General features: G+C 41.9%; 2 protein-coding genes across 3 annotated transcripts in view; one reads left to right on the top strand and one right to left on the bottom strand.

The window, feature by feature from the left end:
- Positions 1-9,983, top strand: part of ahrra (aryl-hydrocarbon receptor repressor a) — a 62,629-nt gene extending 52,646 nt beyond the window's left edge. The window contains exons 6-9 of the mRNA XM_068343953.1: positions 1,855-1,999; positions 2,232-2,365; positions 3,514-3,722; positions 6,760-9,983. Of these exons, the coding sequence (XP_068200054.1) occupies positions 1,855-1,999; positions 2,232-2,365; positions 3,514-3,722; positions 6,760-7,909 (1,638 nt within the window). The 3' untranslated portion in view covers positions 7,910-9,983. The remainder of the gene's footprint in view (positions 1-1,854; positions 2,000-2,231; positions 2,366-3,513; positions 3,723-6,759) is intronic.
- A 4,069-nt stretch (positions 9,984-14,052) lies between these two features.
- pigm (phosphatidylinositol glycan anchor biosynthesis, class M) lies at positions 14,053-23,028 on the bottom strand. 2 transcript variants are annotated; one of them, XM_068304433.1, is made up of 9 exons: positions 22,683-23,028; positions 21,145-21,318; positions 20,830-20,950; positions 20,502-20,745; positions 20,161-20,264; positions 19,913-20,067; positions 19,471-19,572; positions 17,119-17,310; positions 14,053-17,035 (listed from the first exon to the last, which is right to left on the bottom strand). In XM_068304433.1, exons 1-8 carry the CDS (start codon positions 22,851-22,853, stop codon positions 17,146-17,148), a joined length of 1,236 nt encoding a protein of 411 aa, XP_068160534.1. In that variant the 5' UTR covers positions 22,854-23,028; the 3' UTR covers positions 14,053-17,035; positions 17,119-17,145. The 2 variants fall into 2 exon arrangements, with proteins under 2 accessions (XP_068160534.1, XP_068160535.1); XM_068304434.1 differs by lacking the exon at positions 14,053-17,035 and having other exon boundaries at positions 17,265-17,382.
- Positions 23,029-23,366: the final 338 nt, after the last annotated feature.

The raw sequence follows: 23,366 nt of genomic DNA, 5'->3' as shown, positions 1-23,366 counted from the left end.
TACAACGCTGAAATCATCCCTCTCCTTTCGAACCACAAATAAAGTGCTTTTCACTGTTAAAATTCCTCCTCTGCCCTGTATGTGTGTGTATGTGTGTTTTGACACAAACACACACACACACACACACACACACACACACACACACACACACACACACAGACACACATACACACACACACACACACACACACACACACACACACACACACACACACACACACACACACACACACACACACACACACACACACACACACACACACACACACACACACACACGTTGGCAATTTGGGGTAAGAGTTATTCTGCCACAGTAGTCCCACTTGGCTTACAAGCAGACGAGGCTAATAGCCCAGTGCCATGAAATCAACGTGAAAACCAAAGCGGTCTGAAAGATTCTGCCACAGTGTGTGAACAGAGCAGCACGAGACAGAGAGCGGAAATGAAAATGGTGTGTGAGTGCATATCAGATCATCTTTCAACAGTTTTTAATATGGGATAGCATAATTCTAGATATATGGATTCCGATGACGAAGCTGTGAACTTTTGAGAAAGCTGGAATATGTTGACATATTTACTATAAAGCAAATCCCAGGTCATCGCTATACTCCAGAGGTTGATTGAAACCTCCTCTCAGCCTTCCCCACATGTTCTCACATTCTCGCCAAGGAGCTATGAGTTGTTTTTAAGTCACAGAGTTCACCTCTAAGGCCTGGACTTGCTGTCACGTACTGAAGCCACAATTGTAGTCAGAGGGACACTTATACTTAATGTACCACAGGAAAAACAAGAGGGGAACACTTCACTAAGTAGCACCACAAGAAAGCCCTCGAGAAAAACTGAGAACCTCCACTGGCCTTTCATCCCATTTGTTACTAGGGCAGTCGCCTTTGAAGGTCAGTGAAAATATCGCTTATTCTACATTTTTTTAGCTCCTCTTTTCCTCCCTGTGTTTTTTACGAGAAACATAAACAATAGTCACTCGATCCGTCCGTCTGCACGACTGCCAGTAGGGAACCGAACCGCAGGACGGAGCGCCCGCCGAAGACGGTGGGAACAGATTGTGTTTTCAGAGGCAGGCCATCAAAAACCCTCGCGTGCCACCGGTGTGGAAATTATGGAGAGAGTACAGGGAGGAGGGAGAGAGGGAAGAGGAGAAGCTTGAACATTTTACTGAGGAATCTGTCATGGAATGACAAAAAGCACAGCTATTGCTGGAAAAGAAAGAGAGAGGCAAGAGGAGAGTGGGCTGGAAACGAACTCATTCTGTGTGTTTGTGTGTGTGTGTGTGTGTGTGTGTGTGTGTGTGTGTGTGTGTGTGTGTGTGTGTGTGTGTGTGTGTGTGTGTGTGTGTGTGTGTGTGTGTGTGTGTGTGTGTGTGTGTGTGTGTGTAGGGAGGGTTAGCTGGGCTGGGTTGCTGTTCGGGAGCTGGTGTCACGCGATGCTTGACAAACACAGCTGCCCTCACTGGCCCTGCAGCTGCCCGTAGACTGTTAGTGTACTGGGTTATGTGCAGACATACAAATGTACATATATGTTACTGTGACTTCCACTGACTTTATATATATACCACATGTGCCTTATGTGTGTGTGATGTTGAGGTTAGCCTGCTCTCTGGCAATCCTTAAGCTGACCAGTGTATCTAACTACAGCTGATGCCACCAGGAGCACCGATGGCACAAAGACACAGTAGTCCAGTCAGTCTCCAGGCATGCTGTGAACATGCAATGTCATGCTTCTTAAGACATTCTGAAGATGTTGTCGAGCATTTCCAACTACAAATGCTGCCGGTTGGCTGCATTTCTTGCAAGAAATCCCTCAAACTCAACGCAATCCGCTGGTTTTCCCCCACAGACTGACGTGATGCACCAGAATGTGTTTGACTATATTCACATAGACGACCGTCAGGAGTTCAGGCGCCAGCTCCACTGGGCTATGTGTCCTCCACAGCACCAGGAGGCCTCAGCGCACCAGGACAGCCAGCTGGCTGCAGGAAGTGGTGGGTAGTTCTTTGGTTAAAAGCTCATATTATTGTTGTGTCAGTCTGTCGTTTAATATCTTAAAAAGTATTTTGAAGCTCTGCTGGTTGGTGCAAATGAGCTGTGAGATACTGTGAGTGGCCAAACAATAATATCGTTTTGCCATTCACAAGAGTAGATGGACTTTGTAAGTATCAGTTAATCCACTATTACATGAGTTTTTTTCTTCTCTCCATTGATACTACATCTCAGGTGAAGAGTTTGTAGTTAGCAGCCTCTTCCATTCTCCTGAGGCAGGCGGGATTCCTCCTGAACTCTCCGGGTTTCTCAACAGATGCTTCATTGCCAGAGTCCGATGCCTCCTGGACAGCACCTCTGGCTTTTTGGTAAGGGACCTGAATTAATTTGCAAAACTAAATGTAGCTTCAGTTTCCAAAGTCTTATCATTCAGAGAAAACAGAAAAGTACAAGAGTATTTTGCTCAGCATGGGGTACATGTTGACTGTTTTCTGGGAAAAGACCCAGACCTATAAAGAGTATGATGAACCCTTTGGTAGATTAAAACTTCATTGTTAATTGCAGTGTGTAGAGTTATTTATAGCAGTTTTGCAAAACATCATGAAGTAATTGGGAGAGTGCACACAGCAGTAGAAGACGTTGATCCCAAAGTGGTTTGGAGAACAGAAGTGGAAAAGCTAGAGGCACTAATGACAGAACAACAGGACCGTGGAGTTTGAATGTTACACCAGGGTCAACAGAGTTCACTCTAATTGCACCGACATTTAAATAGAAATTGTCTAAAATCTACAAAGCACTTGTGGTAAACTTGTTGGTGAACAAATATTTGTAAGATGAATAACTGCAGTACTTTGGAGCAACTGTCTCTTGAATAATACATCTCACCATGACTGCAAAAGTACATCATATCATAATTATTACTACCTCAGGTCTCCTTCTCATGGAAACCTAACAACACCATAATACATGTAAATAATATGACTTCTGTTAGCGCTCACGGCTGTCATGCTAACATTGCCGCACAAACTTGTGCAGTTGGTTCATTAATAGGTCAAGTGGTATATCCACCGAGCCTCATGAAAGATGTGTACAAGCATATTAGGTCATCAGTAGGCCGTCAAATTATTTAATTTAGTTGAAGTAAAGTCACAACATAGGCTTTCACAACTTCAGTCAAAGCATTTCAAGTAATATAGTAATATAAGTGCTCATCAAGTTATTTAAATCCAAACCATCTCAGTTTTACTATATTGTCAGTGCTTATTCACCAGCATTAGCAGGTTAAACCAAGATGATAAATGCGGGACTTCTGATTACTTTGACTGGTCAATGTTCTGATAAACATCTGTGTGTGAACATTCTGAATGATAGCATGTTAGAGCAGAGATGTTAGCAGTTAGCTCATAGCACTGCTGCATGTGCTCACATCCTCAATGAGCTGTCTCAGACAGGAGCATGTGAGGAATGTGTTGTGAAACATTCACACCCTGTTCATTCTTCTCCACTTCTCATCCAGACCATGCAGTTCCAGGGTCGGTTGAAGTTCCTCCATGGCCAGAAGAAAAAATCAGCCTCTGGTGCGCTGATGCCTCCACAGCTTGCTCTGTTCTGCATAGGCGTACCCCTCCTACTCCCCTCAATCTCTGAGATGAAGATGAAGAACATGTTGATGCGGGGAAAGAACAAGGGAGGTGGAGGCGGGCTTATTTCTACGTTGGAGCAAAGGTGTGTATGCTCACACTGCACTGTGTTCACTGATCTGTTTTAATGATAGTGCTGTTCTATAATTTCAGCATCGATGTCGCAGGTACAGCAACGCCTGTAGAGCTGATATCAGGACCTCAGCTAAAAGAAAAACACATTTAAAAGAAACACATTATACATGGGCGCAAAAGGCAATTTACAAGGAATTTTCTACTTTTACTCCATACATGTTAAATATTTGAACCTTATACTTTTGCAATTTCAACACAGACTTTTTACCTTAGCATTTAATGTTTAGTTTCCACTATTGCATGCTTTAAGATCATTAAGACGGATTTCGTTTTAGCAATCCATCAGCACGTATCACACACAACAGACAAACAGATGACAGACATAAAACACATATAACAAAACAGAAACGGAACATACGCAAGGAAGTCATCCATAAAGAAAAAGTGAGGGTTCACTCATGTTTTGTGCATTTCGCCGTTTCAACAGGATTTTTTTCTTTGCTTGCTTGTTTCATCAATAACCCAGCAAACCCTATCAACATTCTAACCCCATCACCAGAGGGCATTTCAGAGAACGTCCATATGCTTACGTTCATCAACTCTTCAAAGTACTCTTTCCATCTTCCCATCACACTATGGGCACCTGTCAATACACTTCCATCCCTATCCTTAATCACCCTAACCTGCTGCACATCCTTCCCATGTCTCTCTTGTCTTGCCAACAAGCTGATAAAGATGATAAATCAATACTTCTACTTTCACCAGAGATTTCCTTTCACACGTTCATGTCCTCCTTGAGTAAAGAATGTTTGTGTTTGTACCACCTCTGCCTGTGGACAATTATGAGCAAGCACATGTCTCAGCTTGGATAAGGTCCTCTGTGCTTCATGCATCATTAACTATGTTGAGAGGCTAGGAGGACCAGCGTTGAGCTGTCATCAGGGAGACCTCCCACTCCCTCTGCTGTTCACTCCCACTCCATCATCAGCAATGGATTATTGGATTTGGCCATGTAGTTTATAATTTGATGGTGGAGTCAGTGTAAAAATATGTGTGAGAAATATTTCTTTCTTGATTTGAATGAAATGTACTGTAGCTCAACTAATGAAAAGTGTTCTTCATGAAAGGTTAACCGACATAAAACACCTTTCATGAGCTTCATGAGCCAATGAAGTGGCTCATTAGTAGAGCGGGCGGTAGAGTGGGTCGTCCTATGTTCCAAGATTGGCGTTTGACACCCGCTCTCGCCAAAAAAACACCCGGAGTGTGAGCTGACATTAGTAGGTGTCAGCTCACCACCGAAGCACTGCTGAGATGCCTTTGAGCAAGGCGCTGTCCCCCCTCACAAGTGGCTCATTTGGGCGCACTGGGCAGGAGCTGCCCGTCACTCTACCTCCTCCTGCATGCGTACAGGCCCCTTGTGTGCGCTTCTTGTTCAGCTCCTGTACACTAATATAAATACCAGCGGGAACCCGTGGAAATTGCATGATAAAACAATAATATCGGGCTTGATACCAAACATATGAAAAGAATAAATAGCTACCTTGTTCTATGGCGCTTACGCTACACTGCTAACATGGAGAGCTCCTGCTAAACAATAGCCAACTGATGCTAGCTGAGCTTTTGCTGCAATGCAACGTGAGACATGGTGATGTCATGTATGTTAGTGCATATTCCTTCTAGATTACTTTACTACCTGAACAGTGATTTCTACATTTTATTAGAACAATAAAAGTTGAAGTTATTGATGATGTAACTTTCCAGAATTGGAAAAATTATTTTGCGAGGGTTGGACACCAGGAACTAAAACCAGCAGGACATCCATTACGGTGCCGACACCATCCTGACTTCCGTTGAGTCTGTAATCTTGTGGAGAATTTTCAAAATCATCCGTACAGAATTGAGATTACAGTAGGGATTCAGCTCATCTTCATCGGAGGAGAATTAATAAACTCAACAGAGTCTGCAGCAGAAACACAACTGGACGGTCTGATGGTGTTTCTTGTTGTTTTTGTCATAGATTGGTTGTTGATTGCGTACATGAGCAAGGCTGGAAGTAAACTTAATAAACATGCAAAGCGAAGCTTTGATTTCATCCTTTTCGGCTGAGTTTTGCCCATTTTTTTGACGACGGTACGACAGCATTTAGACAGTGTCACAGCGTGAGACTTTCAAGTGAGCTTATTCAAATATATAGGTGGGGAGATACATGTACATCACTAATAATAGAGTGTGCCACTTATTTCCCCTTTGGGATAATTTGATTATATAAAAAAATAACTTTTTATGTTTATATCTTAGCTCATTTCATTTTACTTCATCTTGTCTCATCACATTGTGTTAAATTCACCATTTGGGGAAGGGAAGAATAAGATATTTTACAGGGGAATTTGTCAGCATTTTTGTCTTTTTACATATTAAATCATGTACATGTAATAAACATGGATGTATTGGTGAATAAATAATCCAGGTCGAGCTAAATCACCATTGCAAAAGCATAAGGGTGAGTCACATTGTGGAAAAAGTGTTTTTTTAGTTCATATGTTCTTCTGAAATAATCTTTAAATGACACTATAAATGACCAACAAGCTGAATCCAGTCATGGATATTTGAAAAACTGCATTTCTGAGGGAAATATTTTAACATACATGAAATGACTTAATACAAGACATCCTGTAACTGAAGTTCAAAGAAAGGCTAAAGTCAGGAACACACACTCGAATGTTCTTCAGCAGCGTACTGTAAACTTTGACTGGGGGTTGTCATTCATCTATTGGTTCTGGATGTTGACTCTGTTCTCAATTTTCATATGAGATGATTCATGGAAAAGATGAGCCGCTTCTGGAATGATCTTGTTATAAACAAGAGCAACCCAGATATTTCTGCTTTGAGTCATTCTGTTTGTGGACATTCTCATGTGAATATTTGAGAAAACCGAACTTATTCTAAAAGATCAGGTCTTCTTCAGTGTACATCTTCATGAGTAATAATTTAATTTTTATTTTTCCGATTCCTCTCTCTTCCCCCTCCCTACCTCTGTCTTACAGTAAGCGAGGGGAACACCTCAGGCGGAACTCCTTTAGTGGAGGAATCGGTGACATCATAGATCCTCTCCTTCTGTCCTGTTCTTCTCCGAGTGCTGCTCAAAGAGGTCACCACACTCCCTGGACCCCACTCTCCAAAGACAACCTCAAGTATCGCCCTGATGGTTACTACAACCAGGAGGAGCCCCTTAATTACTGCAAGTCCTCCATGGCCCCCCATAAAGGTGTGAGCCCAGGCTTGGGCAGTAGCTGGCCTCTCCGCCCAAACTCAGGTCCCCTCAGAGTGGGCCAGGGTGTTGGCTACATCCCCTCGAACCGCTTGAACAAGGCCAGCCAGTACGGGAAGCCATACCGCCTTTCTCCCAGCTGCCATAGCAGCAGAGGAGGTGAAGTGTTTGTCTCTAAACTCTATGGGAATGTCCAAATTCCCACAGATCCAGACTCAGCCTACTGCATGGACCTGGTAAAGAATGAGAATGGCTACGGTGAATGCTACGATGGCCATCTGATGCCGGAAATGCCACCAATCAAGGTCGAACACGACTCAGACTCCGAGAATGGCTGCGATGCCTATGGGCGACCCTGGGCCTGCCGCGACCCAGACAACATCGACCGTCGCTATGGTAACGGCTTGTATGCACAGACCTCAGACCTCCATCTCAAGTCAGAGGCAGATTACTATGATGCACACTACTCACCCTGTCAGCGAGGAAAAGTGGGGATCAGCCCACTGTACAACAACGGGAACTACCAGAACTATACAGTCAACAGCGGCGGCAACGCAACTGGACGACTGTTGAAATGTGACAAAGACTTGGGCAACGACAACGACAATAACCAGTTCAGTCCTCAGAGACTCTACCACTCAGACTCTCTATGCAACAACCAATCTAACAACCTCATGGACTCACACATCTATCCACAGGACCCTCACAAGGCCTACATGCACCAGGACTACAACAAGCATGGCGTGTATGAGTTCAAAGGTCACAGCCTGATCCACTCAATCAAACGGGAGCCCATGGATTCCCCACCATGGTCCGACATTGGACATGACATTAGCCAGTCCATGATGGTTGGTCCAAGGAACATTATGCCGTGTGTGATGAGCACAGGTCCCCACAAGTCCAGTCCATACATCTATATGCCCTGAAGTGATGAATCAGCAGATAATTACTCACTTGCCAGCCCACCCACAATCACACAAACCTCTGTCTGCATTCGAGTATGTTTTATATGCACCACCTGCACCAGCATTACAACTGGACAGTCTTTAATTCAGAGGTTTCCCAGGATGTTAAATATACTTCTTCCTTGTGAGGAGGAAGTCACGATTGAGGCTCAGGTTCTAGTATTTGTGACAATCAAACTTTTAAAAAAAAAAATCCAGTTTATGGATAGACGATTTAGTTTTTAAGGAATACATTTTGTAGTTGGTTCCAAGCACTTTTGGATTTTAGTGACATGAGACAAAATTTGTCTAGAAACACATTTTGTTTGATGCGTTGTGTACACCTGGCTTTTGCTGTAAAAAGAACCTATTTTTTAGCTTTGTGCACAGGAGATGACTTCCATCTACTGCTGGGTTTATCGAGGGAGATAGCTGATTAAGAGAGCAAACTGAGGAGCGGTAATGACTTCAGGGATTATCTGTCTTGATGGTGGTTTTGTGTGTTTTGATCCTTTTACGATAATTTGCCTACTTTTTTTGCCTCTAGTGAGGAATGAATGGAAATTTCTATAGAATCTGTTAAATAAACTTCTGGAGGGTTTGATGTAAATTGCAGAAAAATAAGTTCAAATTTAACATTATTGTCACAAGACTCTTGCAACCCCTTTGAAAACACTCATCACAGACTCTGATATGACACTAAGCAGCTGCACAACCTCCCACATACTCAATGTTTGTATTTTGCTTTTGTGATAACACCATTTTTGACAAGTTGTCTTTGAACGTTAAGGAAAGACATTCAGAAATTGAAAGTCATGCTAAATACAATATAAATTGGTAGTTCATGGATCAAAACATGTAAAACTTTTGCTTTGGCCAGAGCTTCATGTGTGTCATCACTACATCTATTCAGCCTGTTTACAATCACATGTATAGACAATACATAAAGGGGAACAGGAAGTACACAGCAAACTCTTGATCGCCAACCTGTGATTCAGCCACCCGTCCTGGTCGAGCTTCTTCAATCTTGCTGAACCCTAACAAGTTGTAACTTCGTATATCTGACCCCACTTGTCTCTGAACGCCTCGCGGAGAGCACAAGTGGAAAGGGGGAATTCAGGACGTTGATGGGGAAAATCAAGTTTTAGTCACAATTTCCATTTATCGGCTTTAAATTTACATGAAAAGTGACAGCTCAGATCACACTGGACTACAGATAAACTTGGACACATGATCATTGGACCCCACTCTGCAGTTAAAGGATGTGCTGGTTATCAGGTACATCTGAACAAACTAAAGGTTTTAGTTTGACTTGAAGGAAAGACGGCAGTCTATTGTTACAAGGTTCAGTGTTGATTTGTTTTTCAGTTAACACAATAATGTTTTACGTCATGAAACACCTGTTGAACTGTATGAATGACCTAATTTCTGTCATTTCTTTAAAGGTTATTTTGTACAGAGTGAATTAGTGTTCATGGACAAGATTAGCATTTCAAGCAGCCTTTCTCACTTCAGATGCAACACATTTCCTTTGAAATGAACATACACTTTTCCTGTCTTCCTTTCAGTCGGAATACATCGAACGGTGTCTTCACAATCAGTATTTTTGCACAAATTAATTAAGCACCAAATTATCAGGGTGTCAGTCCTGTGAAGCTACTATGATAGTTTCTACGTTGCACTACTGGGAGTAGTTCAGTTGAAGTTCAGTCTAGCCAGAGAAGTTTTTAAATTGACATGCACAACTGTACATGGTGTCACTGTTTTGACTTTGTCTTTTTTCTCTTTATGTATGTTCATTTCAACAAATGTTTTGATGATTCGTATTTATTGTAAGAGGCTAAAGTGCATAATTTAAAAGCTACAGTTTTTAAGGCTTTTCTTTTTCTCTAAGGTTAAAAAAAAAACGGCTTTTTTTCTTGCTATCCTTCTGATCATTGTTAAAAAGTAGCTGCAAGGTAGCAAACACAGTGTACATATGCAGTGTCTTCAAATGTTTCTACTTGTTTTTTCAAATGGAACTCGTCTATTAAAATACTTTTCTTTATATGGATAATCTGGGTGGCGTTGTTCTTTTGCTGCTAGCCAAATGATGATGAGGCAATTAATCACTTTCAGGTCGGTGGGTTGATACCATTCAAACAAATATTGAAAATGAAAGTCAAAAAGAACGCCTGTAGCTTTGGGTGTTTAAATGTTACATTTAATATTTGTTTCTTCCTGCTGCTCAACTTAAACCATTAGAACAATAAAAAGAAAATGATTACTGTATATTGTATACAGGATTTTGCAAAAGCACTGCCCTCTCCTGGCACATCATGTCAGTACCTTGTGTTGGATGTGTTACAAACCCACTGGAAACACGAATAGCATTGCCCTGAAAAGTTGCTCATGCATGTTCAAACTTCAATTTAGGAATCCAATGACATTTAGTGAATTGGTCTAAAAATGACTCTAAAAATAACAACAAATGGAATTAAATACAGACAAAGACAGGTTCAATCATTTCAGTTGTCCCACTTGGTATCAATTAATATGAAAGATCAATGGTTAAAGGGATATCGCTGATACTTCTGTAGGGACTAACTGTGTAACTTCACCAACAAGCAGCTCATTGTGTCGGCCAGGCAAGGACAGACACAACTGTTGATGTGCAGTCCAAAACTTAAGAGCTCAAATCAAATAATATGAAGTCATTTATAATTTTACTCAACCAAGCAAATGGTCTCCTGTTTGCAGAAACATTTTCTAGAATGAAAACAATTGCTGCATTCTTTTGTTCAGTTAATATCTTTGTCTCTATATTAGTTTCTTTTTTTTTTTACATATACCAAGTGTGGTTTCATCTTTCAGATTTGTGTCTCGATTAATAATAAATAGTCAGCAGAACAGGATACCAAGTATCTCTATCCACTCTGCCTGTATGATTAATGTGTTATAAGGTTGGCATGACAGCTCCTCCACACGATCTGGGATCTCGGCGGCTGTCTCTCACCGCCATCTGGGACAGAGGCTGGAGTCGGGGTGGGGGTGGGGGGGTGGCTTTCACAAACAGGTCTGGGGCAGGAGAAGCAGCAGGGGGCAAGAACAGGAAGACATGTAACTTAAAAGCTGTGCTTAAAACTTAGACCTGAGGACCTCCAGCAGGGCTGGACCTCCATCCCACCAGGTACTTAACTACTACTTGCACTTCATGTTCAAATAGTCCTTGACATTTATCCACCAACCGAAAGAAAGAGAAGCAAGTCAAAATCAGTTTTAGTATTTTCCAGTTTTACAGAGCTAACTCTTTGAGCAGTAAATGGATCATGAGGACACTGCAGCGAACCTTCCATATAGTTCCTCCGTATATGGCAATAAGGTAATGCATTTACTAATGCCCCCTGGCCTCTCATGGCCTGTTTAAAGCCCTAATTATGAATAGATGAGTTCAGACAGCTTCAACACGAAACATGCTTCATCTAATTTACTTATTTCATGTAAATTAGACAAAAGGATGTATTCATAATCAAATGGTTGTAGGTAATTGGACATAGAATATAGCTTAAGGAATAGAACAAATGCCAAACAACATGCAGCTAATGATTACAACACAGGAACATGGGCACAGGAAGGAGAGGGACTGAATTTCAGATAGAGGAGTAACACTATAATAGTTTTCTGTTGTGCTGACACATTCAAAACCACTGATTATATGACATTGATTTGGTTTTATCTGAAAAGCTATACTAACCTAGATCACAAGATATCTGAAGATTATACATTTATAATAATTGACCTTTGATTCACTGCATTTTAAGATATTAGGTTTGGTTTATGTTGGAAGATCCCCAAGTAAAATCAAGATATTATTTCCATCCTTCCATTGAGTTGAGGCAAGAAGTTTGGGTTTTCATTTGCACGTATGGAAGAGCGAGAAACTTTCTTTGACATCTTGGTTAAAAGTTTTTTCAAACTACTCTTTCTGACAAGCAACAAGTTTAGAACCAAGTCAGAGATGTTGACGTCACAAGACTGCAGTTACTCAGCTCCTGGTTCTCCACCCGATATGCCTGGATTTCTCGTCTACCACTGAACACTCATATGCTTGGTTGTGCTTAACCTCTGACCTCTGCAGAGACATCATAACTACGTTTTAGTTGGGCTTGTGAAAAGAGAAAAAGAACTTTTTTGCAAACATTTAACCTGAAAAGCTTTGTTTTTTTGTCTTATCTGTGCAGCTGTCACCTCTCGATCACAAACCACTGTTAGATTCCTAAGTGGTTTGCTCACATCTGAAGACACAAGCCTGTGCCAGTGATCCCACAGCTATCATCATTCCTGCCTCTAATCTCTTTCTGAAGCTTTTATTTGTTTCACCAGTCACAGAAAAGCTTATAGGGAATTACGGAATACACGAGGATCAGTTATTATGGGGATTCTTCTTATTGGGGTGATTGCGTAGTGAATCGGCGTGAATGTGTCGATCGCGTTACCCAGATGGCCACATCTGGTGATTTCAATTCTTGAAAAAACACTAATAATATTAGAGGGAATCCTGTAATATAATAATATAACTAACATCTACCATGACTTTAAAAATATAATTTACAGAACTGACATTTGTCTATTATATGCAATCTTTAATTCACAGTTGTAATGTTTAAAAGTGTAACGATAAGCGGTGGCTGCTACGAGGCAGCTGCATGAGTAACAGTTGAATGATCCTGACACACTTTGATCCACATAGTTGGGATCCTTGAAAAGTAACAGCACACTGTTCTCCTGTGGCATTACGGGGACAGAGCTCTACTAGATGGATTACATGTGCAACAATTCTTTAAAAAGTCTCTAAAGATTCCTCAAAGGAGAACTGCATCTTCATGTCTTGGTAGTTCCTCGACTGATGTCACAATGAGGAGGGGGAGGGTGGATGAGGCTGACTTTAAATGTTTAATAATCGCCAGTCAGCACGCAACCTTTGGCCACGCCATCTGCATGACACTTGTTCTGTAGGAAAAGGGTGATAATGACACGGGAATGGAGTGAGTGAGGTGGAGAGATGAAAACTAGAGGTGCAAAAAGAGAAGTTAGTTTGAGGAAGTGGTGAAAACAATGAAAGGAACATTATCCAATCAGGAGAGTTTAATGGCTGCTGTGGGCGACTGTACTACTAGCAAAGTGTCTGATGCTTGATGACAGCTGTATCTGAGGGGGAAAGTGTGTGTGTGTGTGTGTGTGTGTGTGTGTGTGTGTGTGTGTGTGTGTGTGTGTGTGTGTGTGTGTGTGTGTGTGTGTGTCTGCAAATCAAGACCTATAATCCTATACCATGCGAGGTTGCGTGACGGTTCATACCCCACTCTTTGCTGCTCTGCACACCATGTGCCCTAATTGGTCACACCCACTGTCTTTCTCACACACACTAATACACACTAATGTAGACAGATGCACCAACACACACACACACACACACACACACACACACACACACAGTGTCCACATCTCCTATCCCCTTATCCCCCGGTGACAATGAGGAGGATCCTTGAGGGTATGTCACAGACACGCATGCATAAACACATATGCATGCACATTATCATGCACACATACGCACACAGCCTCAGCATATGGAAGACAGTCACGCAACCCTCCGCCCACAACGCCATCAGCCCTGCTCCTCTTGCATCCTGACTACAATTAGTAGCTTAAAAACAATAAGCCCACCTTGCTTTGTTGCTTATTGTCTTTCACTTCGAATCAACCTCAACAATAGTAGCTTGTAATCCTTCAGCCTGAAGCTTTCCAGCTTAGTTCACAACGCCCTCCAATCTTAGGTTGGAATTGTCAACCATTTTTTAGGTTTATTTACTTTATATTAATATACAAATCAAAAGACCTGTGGATTGGAGAAACATTACACTTTCTTCTCCACATTCTTCTTCATTTTCCTATTGCTTTTTTACTTTTACGCGCGCACACACACACACACACACACACACACACACACACAAACACACACATATATAAGATTTTACATTTTTGTTAGAAATTTTTAAGAATTTATAAGTATTTAAACTGAACTTGAATTTTTTTTTATTTCATCAGATTTACATGGATAAGATGTGAGATAAGATATAAGATAAAGGATATAAGAGATGATATATTTTATTTATTCCAAAACTGGGAAATTTAAATGTTGCAGCAGCATACAGGTACACAGAACCAACAGAAACAGAGAAAATATATATTGAAGAAAAATGATTGTATTATAATAAAATATAATAACATATTATTATATTTGATACATTCTGCCTTTCAAGACTTTGATACTTTTACATCATCATTAAGCAATTTCCCCCTCAGGAGATTAATAAAAGATTGTAATTCTGATATAAATATTTACATTTTTCCCCAAAAAACCTGACTTACACAATCATACACATGTACCTGCATTTTCCATACGAAATAATTCTGGATTTAGATATAATCGTACAAATTAAAACTCATATACACAATTTTTGTGACTTTTTTTTTTGGACAAATTTGTCAGAAGATTCCGTTAGATTGTATTTTACACAAAATTAGATTGTATTAGATTGTATTTTACACAAAATTTTACAAATTAAAGCTCATATACACAATTTTTTGTGACTTTTTTTTTGGACAAATTTGTCAGAAGTTTCTATTAGATTGTATTTTACACAAAATAGATTTTTCTGCCAATCATTTCATGGTTCTGGCATTAAATGGTATAAGGATCATGTCTTTTGACAATTTTTCCACGAAAGCTACCCCCGTTTAAAAACGCTGATCAGCAGTCAGTCCAGAAACACCGACCAGAATTGTCTCTTTTGCCTTGAATGAGGCGCGTAACGCTGCGTAACGCTGCGCCCGGGGCGCGCAGCCAGTTGAAAGGTTACTTGGTGCAGATGGTGATTCATGAAATAGAAATGCAGGCCGCAGCTGACCCTGAGTCATACCACACACACACACACACACACACACACACACACACACACACACACACAGACACAGACACACACAGACACACAGACACACACACACACACACAGTTTCTTCACTTCCACAGATACACTAAGTGCATTACAAGAATGTCTCGGGATGCCACGGCCCCAGCGCTGCACACACGCAAACATGTCATCATCCACAGCCGCAGCGACCCGCTCAGCAAAAGTACTCAAACCCCCAACCAGGGGGGGTTAATAACATCCATGAGATTAGATGGCGAGCAGAGATTATACAGCCGCTGCCAGCACTTTGGTATTGGGTTCAAGCATCAGTCGACTGATTAATCTGTCAGGGTTACGTGAGGATAGACGCGCAGAGGGTCACCTGCTGGTGAATGCTGCCCCCTACCGGTCACAGGTTCACTACAGCCAAGGGGGAGCCCTCATACGTCTGGTGGAACATTAATACATTGCGGGTTCGGTTCCTGTTCAAAAAACTTCAGAGATGTGGTGAAAATGAACTTTTATCCACAAAGCACTTCATCACATCAGCAGACATTTCAAAGCACTTTTACAAAGAAACCTAACAGAACGACAAAACGCTGCAGACGACAATCCAACAGGTAAGAAGGAAAGACCACATGAAGTCTGACATCAGATCAAATTGTCCAGTCCGAGATTTGCTGAGTCATGTTAACATGACATGTGAAATCTGAATCAATGAGGGGTTGTTATGCTTTACTGACCGTTGGCATTAGGCTAAATCCTTGTTATGTTGGCATGATCGACCCTCACCCATGGTCTTGAAGCCTTATTAGACTATCTTCATCATCTTCAGCATCCACATCGTGGCTAGTGCAGAAAATTTAACTTTTCTCATCTTTTAAAGTTGGTGTTAAATATTAATATTCAACTGTCCAGAAGTTATGCTCACAGGGCCGACCATTAACCTAAGAAAGAATCCGGCTTGTTGAGTATTTTTTCAGTGTTATACTCCATCGGTACACTGCCTCCAAGGGAGAATGTCTGTTTGCAGGATTACAGTATATGAAAACATCAGTAGGAATTTTCAAAGAAAATCAATGGAAGGTAGGGTGTGGGTTCAGTAATGGTGGAACCAAATAAAGGGGTAGATTCAGGAGTCATTTTAAAAGATAAAGGATTTTGATCATTTCCGCTGTGGACATCTTGTTGGATTAATTGATTGAAGACATTGCTCCAATAGAGGGACCAGTGAATTCTGGAGGCCATCCAGACAAAGGGATCGATTTTTAATTCTCGTTATGTAGGAAACCTGAGGACAGCCATTAACGTTTAAACATTGAAACATTAATAGATTTTCACAAAATGTTTAGTGAAAATATTACAGGAAATACTGACTCTGCTGGAACATTTCATTTCCCTGGGAGAGGAAGCTCTGGGTGGTGTATAAACGCACGTGTTCCATATAAAGAGGAATGTAACCTGGAGACCATTAGAGGCCATGTCAGTCTACAAATGCTGCTGTGTGATGGACAATAATCTTACACCCCCACCAACTGGGGCAAATAAGGGTACCGTCTAGTCCACCTGTCTCTACTTACTCTTCAAATTCTCACAAAAACAAATCAAATGACTCAAATTAAAATACGCAAAGTTTTTTAGGGACTCCAACTGTGCAGACACAATAACAGATAACAGCCATTAGTAGAGTTAATTTTACTATAACAACTATAGATCCCAGAATACCTCTGAAGGAGGCCCAAAACCGTCCACCACTCCAGAAAACCCTCCGTAGGATTCTTTTTATCTGCAGCGCGACAAATTACAGATACTTCAATACAGTTTGCTGTATTGAACAGAGAAACATGGCGCTTCCTGCCACGAAGGCAGAGAAGACACATGGCCAGAACCAGATGAGCTCTTTGATCCAGTCTGTTCTTCCACTGGTGGACTCCACCGGCTACAGCAAGCTCTCAGAGAAGGAGCTACATGAGTTCACATGCTCCAAAAAGGACAAGACGTTCCTGATGAAGTTACGGAGGACAGTGACGGACATCAGATGGTGATGGGCCTCATCGCCTGTGATTGGACTGTGTGTGACCTGAGTGGGTATCTCACTGTTAACACAACACTGAAACATTACGGCTTGGTCACAGGTGGAGCAGTCTTCAAAGTGTCCCTCCTGAAAAAAAAAAAAGCAAACATGATTTCTGTTATGTAGTAACGTAATTAAGAACAAAACGTGTGTGATATTTTACAAACTACCATCTTCTTTGATGAAATAGCTTTGTGTCATTCAACCTTTCTCCTCGTGGCTTTAGCAGGTTGGTAATGGGCTATGATCTGAATCAAGATGAAGGAGTTGATGACCAAGAAGAGCAAACCAGCCAGCCAGATGAACAGGAAGGTGTTGAAGCCTTCAAATTCCAGGAAGTAGGCCGGACCCAACCAGATACTCTGACAGTGGAGAGGAAGTGTAAGAGATCCCCGTACAGGTACACGTACAGATGAGTTACTTCACTCCAAACACTACGAAAGGAAAGCTCAGTCAATCTTCAGCGAGGACAAAGGTCTCTAGTTCTGAACCATTTCTTTACGTGATTTAAACATCTCCTTCAGAATGTCCTGTGGACGCAAGTCTGTGATGGATACTCTAGAACACCCATCACCAAAAGGTGGACAGCGGTCCAGATCCGGACCGCGTGATGGTTCTGTCCAGACCCGTGACCACTCCATGATAAATTCACGAGACTAGATTTTCTTGGATCATTTTTAATGACGGTCGTTGCTATAGACTGCGGGCGCTGCTACTCCAGTTAATTCGGTAGTAGCGTCACTCAGTCCAGCCAATCAGATTGTTTTTTTACCTGCGCATTAAACGCACCTGGGAGAACCGCGACCACTGTGAGCTTACCGTTACAGCTGAGCACAGAGGAAGAGAGACAGTGAAGACAGCATGGCTCCAGATAAAGGGAAGTTAATGAGGAAAACCGCTGGTTAACAATGAGTGGACTGATAAATTTATGTCTATTCTTACGTCAGGGAAGTTCAAAACCATCGTGCCTCATATGCTCTGAACATGTAGCATTAATTAAAAATTGTAACGTGAAGCACCACTACAAAGCGCAGAGCTTTTGAGCAAAGTTATCCCCTGAAGCTGAGGGCCAAATAACCGAGAAAAATGCAAACAAATGTTCACTAAAGGCATGGTGGAGTTTGGGGGAACATAAAAAAATCTTAGTAATGGGATAGTTGTGAAGAAGTGCTTAAAAGCTGTTGTTGAGACATTATTTGTGGGGGGGGGGAAGAAAGATGAGATGTGTGAAAAAAATCTAACAAATCCCGATACGAACTTCAACAGCAACCAGAAAATCAGAAATATTAACAGCTTGATGCAGCTATCCAGAGAGCACCATGCATATCTTTTGCCATTAATGAGTCTACAGATGTTCCTGGTATGTCCAGCTTTTGTGTGTGTCAGGTTCCTTCACAAATCAAGGAGCTCTTTCCTGGGTGTAACACCACTATGAAACACACACATGAAGAGAGGACATACACACAGCAATAAAAAAGATGCTGACAAAGAGGGACATAGTTCTGAACTCTGTCACCACAGATGGGGACCCTGCTATGGTGGAAAAAGAGAGGAGGGCTGTGCCAAACAAGGTGTGCCCTGTGTGGATCCACTCACAGCTGTGAGTCAGCTTTTTACATCATGAGCATTATGAAAAACAAGTACCGTTCTAGGCTCACCAATGAACACCTACTTGTCTGCATGAGAATGGCACAGAGTCCATTCCAACCAAGATTTAAATTACTGGCAGGTCAGTCTCATGCCCCTTTCTCTCATGAAGAAAGTTCTGTTTCCCCTGAAAGAGCCACTTTTTACTTATGCTTCCTGAAGATGTTAATGTTTTTTTACTTCAGTTCTTTAGGCTGGGACGTCTTTAATTTATGGATTATTCAGCACTATTTGCACTTTATTTTTAATTCTGAGGTTTGTGTGTTCTTCAACACAAAGGCTTTAAATTCATTTGCAGGGGTATGCTGTTATTTATGGTTTGCTGTGCACTCAGTTAAACGTATCCTGCACTGAACATTGATAATAAATGCAAACGTGGACATAGGGGCCAGCTATAAGACACAAACTGGACTTGGGTTTTGACATTTTCCTAAGGAGAAATTTTTATAACTGGACCTCCATGACTTTTAATTGAATACCCCTGCTCTAGAATCTGAATGTTCTAGAGTGTTCTGTAACCAAGGCTCGGTGTTTCATGACTCCACAGACCAGCGTCCCCAAACTTCTGTGTGTTCTAGATGGTTCTGAGCTACAGGAGACTTTTCCTCTGCTGTTGGGTCGGCAGTGAAAAACAGCTTGGAGGTTAGACAAGGAGATCTCATGTAAATTTAGATTTTCAGACTCTATTGATGTAGCGAGTCTATGAAGGTTGGCACAACACTGCAAATTAAGGATAATTTTTGCTCTAATATTATAACAATAACTGAGATTTGGTAAACTTGATGATCAACAGAATATTTTTCCAATGAAGCTAACATGATCTTAACACACACCTAATCACATATGTAGATGAAAACATGACAAAACACACTGACCTGTCCAGCAAACCAGAGCAGCAGCAGAGCGACTCCCTGTCTGAGTGTCAGTGTCAGCTGAGGGATGACCAGAGGCAGCAGACACAGGTACCACAGGAAGTACTAGATAGACAAGAAACATTCTTCAACTGGTGAACCTGGTGTCCTACAGTATAATAATGTTCACTAAGATTGGTGGGGGGTGGGGGTGTCAGAGGCATACAAATAGGCAAACTATATGTCAAACTCTGGGTGGGGTGTTCAAATGACTAATAAAAAATAAATGTTTTTTTTTACATTATGGTTAATAATACAGCACTAAATCTCTAAACTGGATCGTCTTTGACAAAACAAGCACCCCCGTCTTTTCAGAGCTCATCTTAAATTCCGGTGATTTACAGATTGGCAAAAAAAACGTCATGATGTCACTCAGACTGGTTTATGTGATGAATACTTTACAAACCTGTGAAGTGCAGACTTTGTTGAAAGAGACAAAGATGGCAGTTTGCAAGAAACAGCAGAAGGCCAGGTCGCGGTGAAAGGCCCACGACGCCACCGTCAGCAGGACAACCTGTGGTAGAAACGCTGCCAGGCCGAGCCAGGGACTCCAGGGGCTTTCTAGCACAAGAGACGAGCATCAGGCGGATTAGATCACATTCTTTCAGTTTACCTGTCAAACAACCTGACAAACATCATCCAGTAGTGAGATACCTGCTGTGAGGTAAAGCATGTAGAAGTATGGGGAGAAGTTATGTCTGATGTCTCTTCTGGTCAGGTGGTACAAGTAGGTCTCATGAAGAAACTCCCAACCATACCTGGAAAGAAAGGAGAGGCACAATATGATCCCATTAGTTCATGAAAGCAATCCATCACCGACTAACATAAAATCAGATGTTTAAAGAACCTACAGCATCATGTTTTTAATATGTCACAAATAAACAAGCACACAGCTTTTATCAAGGACTTAGATCTGTCAATCATTTATACAGAAACCTATGATCAAAAATCACATAAAGACACTTCTCTGCATATATTTCCTTAGTTCATCTCACATGTAGTAGAAGAGCACCGTGAGAGTACCGAAGACTCCTCCGGCCACACCAGCAAAGAGGAAGAGCTCTCGGTTGAGGAAGCTTCCCAGAAACCCAGTGACGGTCCTCCATCTGTCTTTGACCTCATTTGATTTTCTTCCCAGCGTACGGAGCGTCAGCGCAATGGGCAGAGCGTACGTAACGGGGTAGATCTTCATATGGACGGACAGACCGTAGAGCGCTGCTGCCCACGTCAAACGCCGGGCTGGAAGTAACAGGATGAATCAGTAGAGGAGCTGCACAACTGCTCTACGTAACAACATAAGTACAAAGTTAACAGGACACGTACCTTCCATACAGAGGAGGGTCCCCAGCACCAGGGCTGCCAGGATTGACTCAGCATTTCCTCTGCTGGATACCCCCATGGGGAGCGGGTTGAGAAGCCACAACGTACAAACACGGAGAGCAGTCTGAACAGCCCCTCCCCCCCCAAAAAACACTAGTTTATTTGCACTCCTCATTTTATGAGAGGCCTTGAAAATTAGTTGTTTGTTTGTTTAATGGCAAAATTAATGACCTGTTTATAGCTAAGGACAGCTACTGTCAATAAGCTTAAAAATTGAAGGTATAAAACAAATAAATGATTAGAAGTCCAAAAGCTGACCTGACAGCCCAGTCCCCTCCCACAGAGGATTCTGTAGATGAGGAGTCCTGACAGCACATCACACACGATGAAGAGCAGCTTGCCGAAGACCATGCTGAGATAGATGTTGGGGGTGAGCATCCAGGCTAGCAGAGGGGTGTAGCGGTAGGTCGACCTGTTGTATGGAGACTCGCCCTGTGCAAAGGTGGAATTGATGAAGGCACTGTCCCCCCTTACAAGTTGCTCATTATGGGGCGCACCAGGAAGGAGCTGCCCACCACTCTACCTCCCATTGCATTGCATCCCTAAAGGCCCCCTTGTGTGTGTGTGTGTTACAGGGGCCTGTACACACTAATATGTATGCATGCGTGTTACAGGGGCCTGTACACACTAATATGTATGCATGCGTTTGATTAAGAATTACTACTAGAATTACTACTATAGTCCAGGAGGAGGCTTCTCTCCTTCCCGGAGAGTCTTTGCCTCCACAGTTGAGGCACCCTCTGAGCCACACCTGGATGCTGCACTGTTTTTAATGGACTCCAAGTTTCTAAAGTTAAACGGTTTGCCTCCGTTTTATCATGGTGTTTTTAAGTCATGGGCCCTATTTAAAAGCAGCCCAGGAAAAAGCTCTGACTCTCTGTTCTGGTTACTGAAGGAACCACTAGTGCATGGAGCCAGGCTGGATGTCTGCAGTGGAGCCACACCTGGTCTGTCTGCAGCGCTTTGCAGAACCAGGACCATGACCCTCCAGCAGCTGGTGGACAACGCCGGGCCTGCAACAAACCTCTCCTCAAGAAAAAAACAGCCGACCTCCAGTGGAGGATTTTACATGGTGCCATTGGTTCCAATGCTTTTATCTCTGTTTTCACCCCTGCAGTCTTCCATGCTTTCAGTGAGTGTGGGAGACTTGCAGTGCTCTTCACTCTTCTAACGAATGTTTTTAATTTGTTCAGTGAAAATTTTAGTATCAGGAAATTCATCTACGGTGCTGGGTACAATAGATCGAATCAGAGAAAGTGGCAGCTTTTAAATTTTATTTCTGGAGAGGCAAAACTTGCAATTTATGTGACCAGGAAGAGGAGAATTGCAAACAATACTGTTCAAGAAGCAGCTACTGTTTTTTTACTGTAACATCAGATGTCGCTTAAAACTAGAATTTGGTTTCTATAAATTGACAAAAGACCTGAATAACTTTAGGAACATCTGGTGTTACAAAAATGTCCTATGAACTTTAGTTGATGACCACCTCACTTTTGCAAACTTCCTGTTATAATGCACTAATTTTTATATTGTATTTCCCTTTGTTTATTGGTTTATTGAAGTTTCATCTAATGAAAAATTGTAAAATGTTCTAAATGTGATTGAAGTTTGTTTTTTTGCAAAAAAAATCTTCTTCTGAAGCACTTTAGTGCTTCATCTAATGTAAAATTGCAAAATATTTGAATGTGATTAAAGTGTTTTTGCAAAAATAAAAAAATAAAAATCACTACTGGTCCCGTCAGGCTGACACACTAACTCAGCAGACAGTGGATTTACCTTAACCTGGTTATTATTACCTGAGAGATGAATCGGGCAGCATCAGTGAACACATGGTAGTCCACGTCCGTGAACTTGACCGCCATCGTCCTGTCCTGGTGGTCTCCGCAGACCACCAGCGCCAGGCGGAGAGCGAAGGAAGCCGCGAAGAGAACCCGCTCTCCGGTCAGTGTCCTTATTAGCCTCTCCATCACTCACGAACACTAACTAGACACGCAGGAACAACTGGTAGCGATGCTAGTTGTTACTAACTCATCTTTAACCACTGTTGATATCTTTTTGTCCATTCCAGCTGTGCTTTAACACAGATTTGAAGCAGCGCTTCTGTTACAAGTCGAATTACATCGACCGGACTTCAACACGATCAGGAGGTGACCCGGAAGTGCGTTTCCTCTTCGTTGGATTTCATGGCAAACACAAAGGTCGTTTGCGCCACCTAGTGGTTTAAAGAATAGTTGAAAAAATAAAACCCACTACAGTGGTGTCCAAAACTGCATGCACTTTACGGTATTCATTTTAACTTGAAATTAGATCACGGGTCTGTGCCATAACATAGAATATTACTGTGCTTTCAGTTTTAAAGGCCTCCATATGTCAAATACCTAAAGTCTTAGTGGTCGTGTGCAGTTGGTAAATTTTGCACCAGTATACTGTATGTAACTTTAGGGGTAATTGTGTCAGAAACACTAGTAGGGGACTCCTGA

This window comes from Antennarius striatus, chromosome 20 (assembly GCF_040054535.1).
Source record: "Antennarius striatus isolate MH-2024 chromosome 20, ASM4005453v1, whole genome shotgun sequence".
Taxonomy (NCBI): domain Eukaryota; kingdom Metazoa; phylum Chordata; class Actinopteri; order Lophiiformes; family Antennariidae; genus Antennarius; species Antennarius striatus.
Note: the sequence above shows the minus strand (reverse complement) of the source record. Positions and strands in the feature narration are given on the sequence as shown.

What these genes read in the sequence shown, in the direction of transcription:
- pigm (XM_068304433.1), bottom strand. Translation starts at nt 22,853, where the DNA reads ATGGAGAGGCTAATAAGGACACTGACCGGAGAGCGGGTTCTCTTCGCG. An exon ending in CATGCTTTACCTCACAGCAG is followed by an intron (nt 20,068 to 20,160) that starts GTATCTCACTAC and finishes CTCTTGTGCTAG; the next exon opens with AAAGCCCCTGGAGTCCCTGG. An exon ending in ACAAAGTCTGCACTTCACAG is followed by an intron (nt 19,573 to 19,912) that starts GTTTGTAAAGTA and finishes TTGTCTATCTAG; the next exon opens with TACTTCCTGTGGTACCTGTG.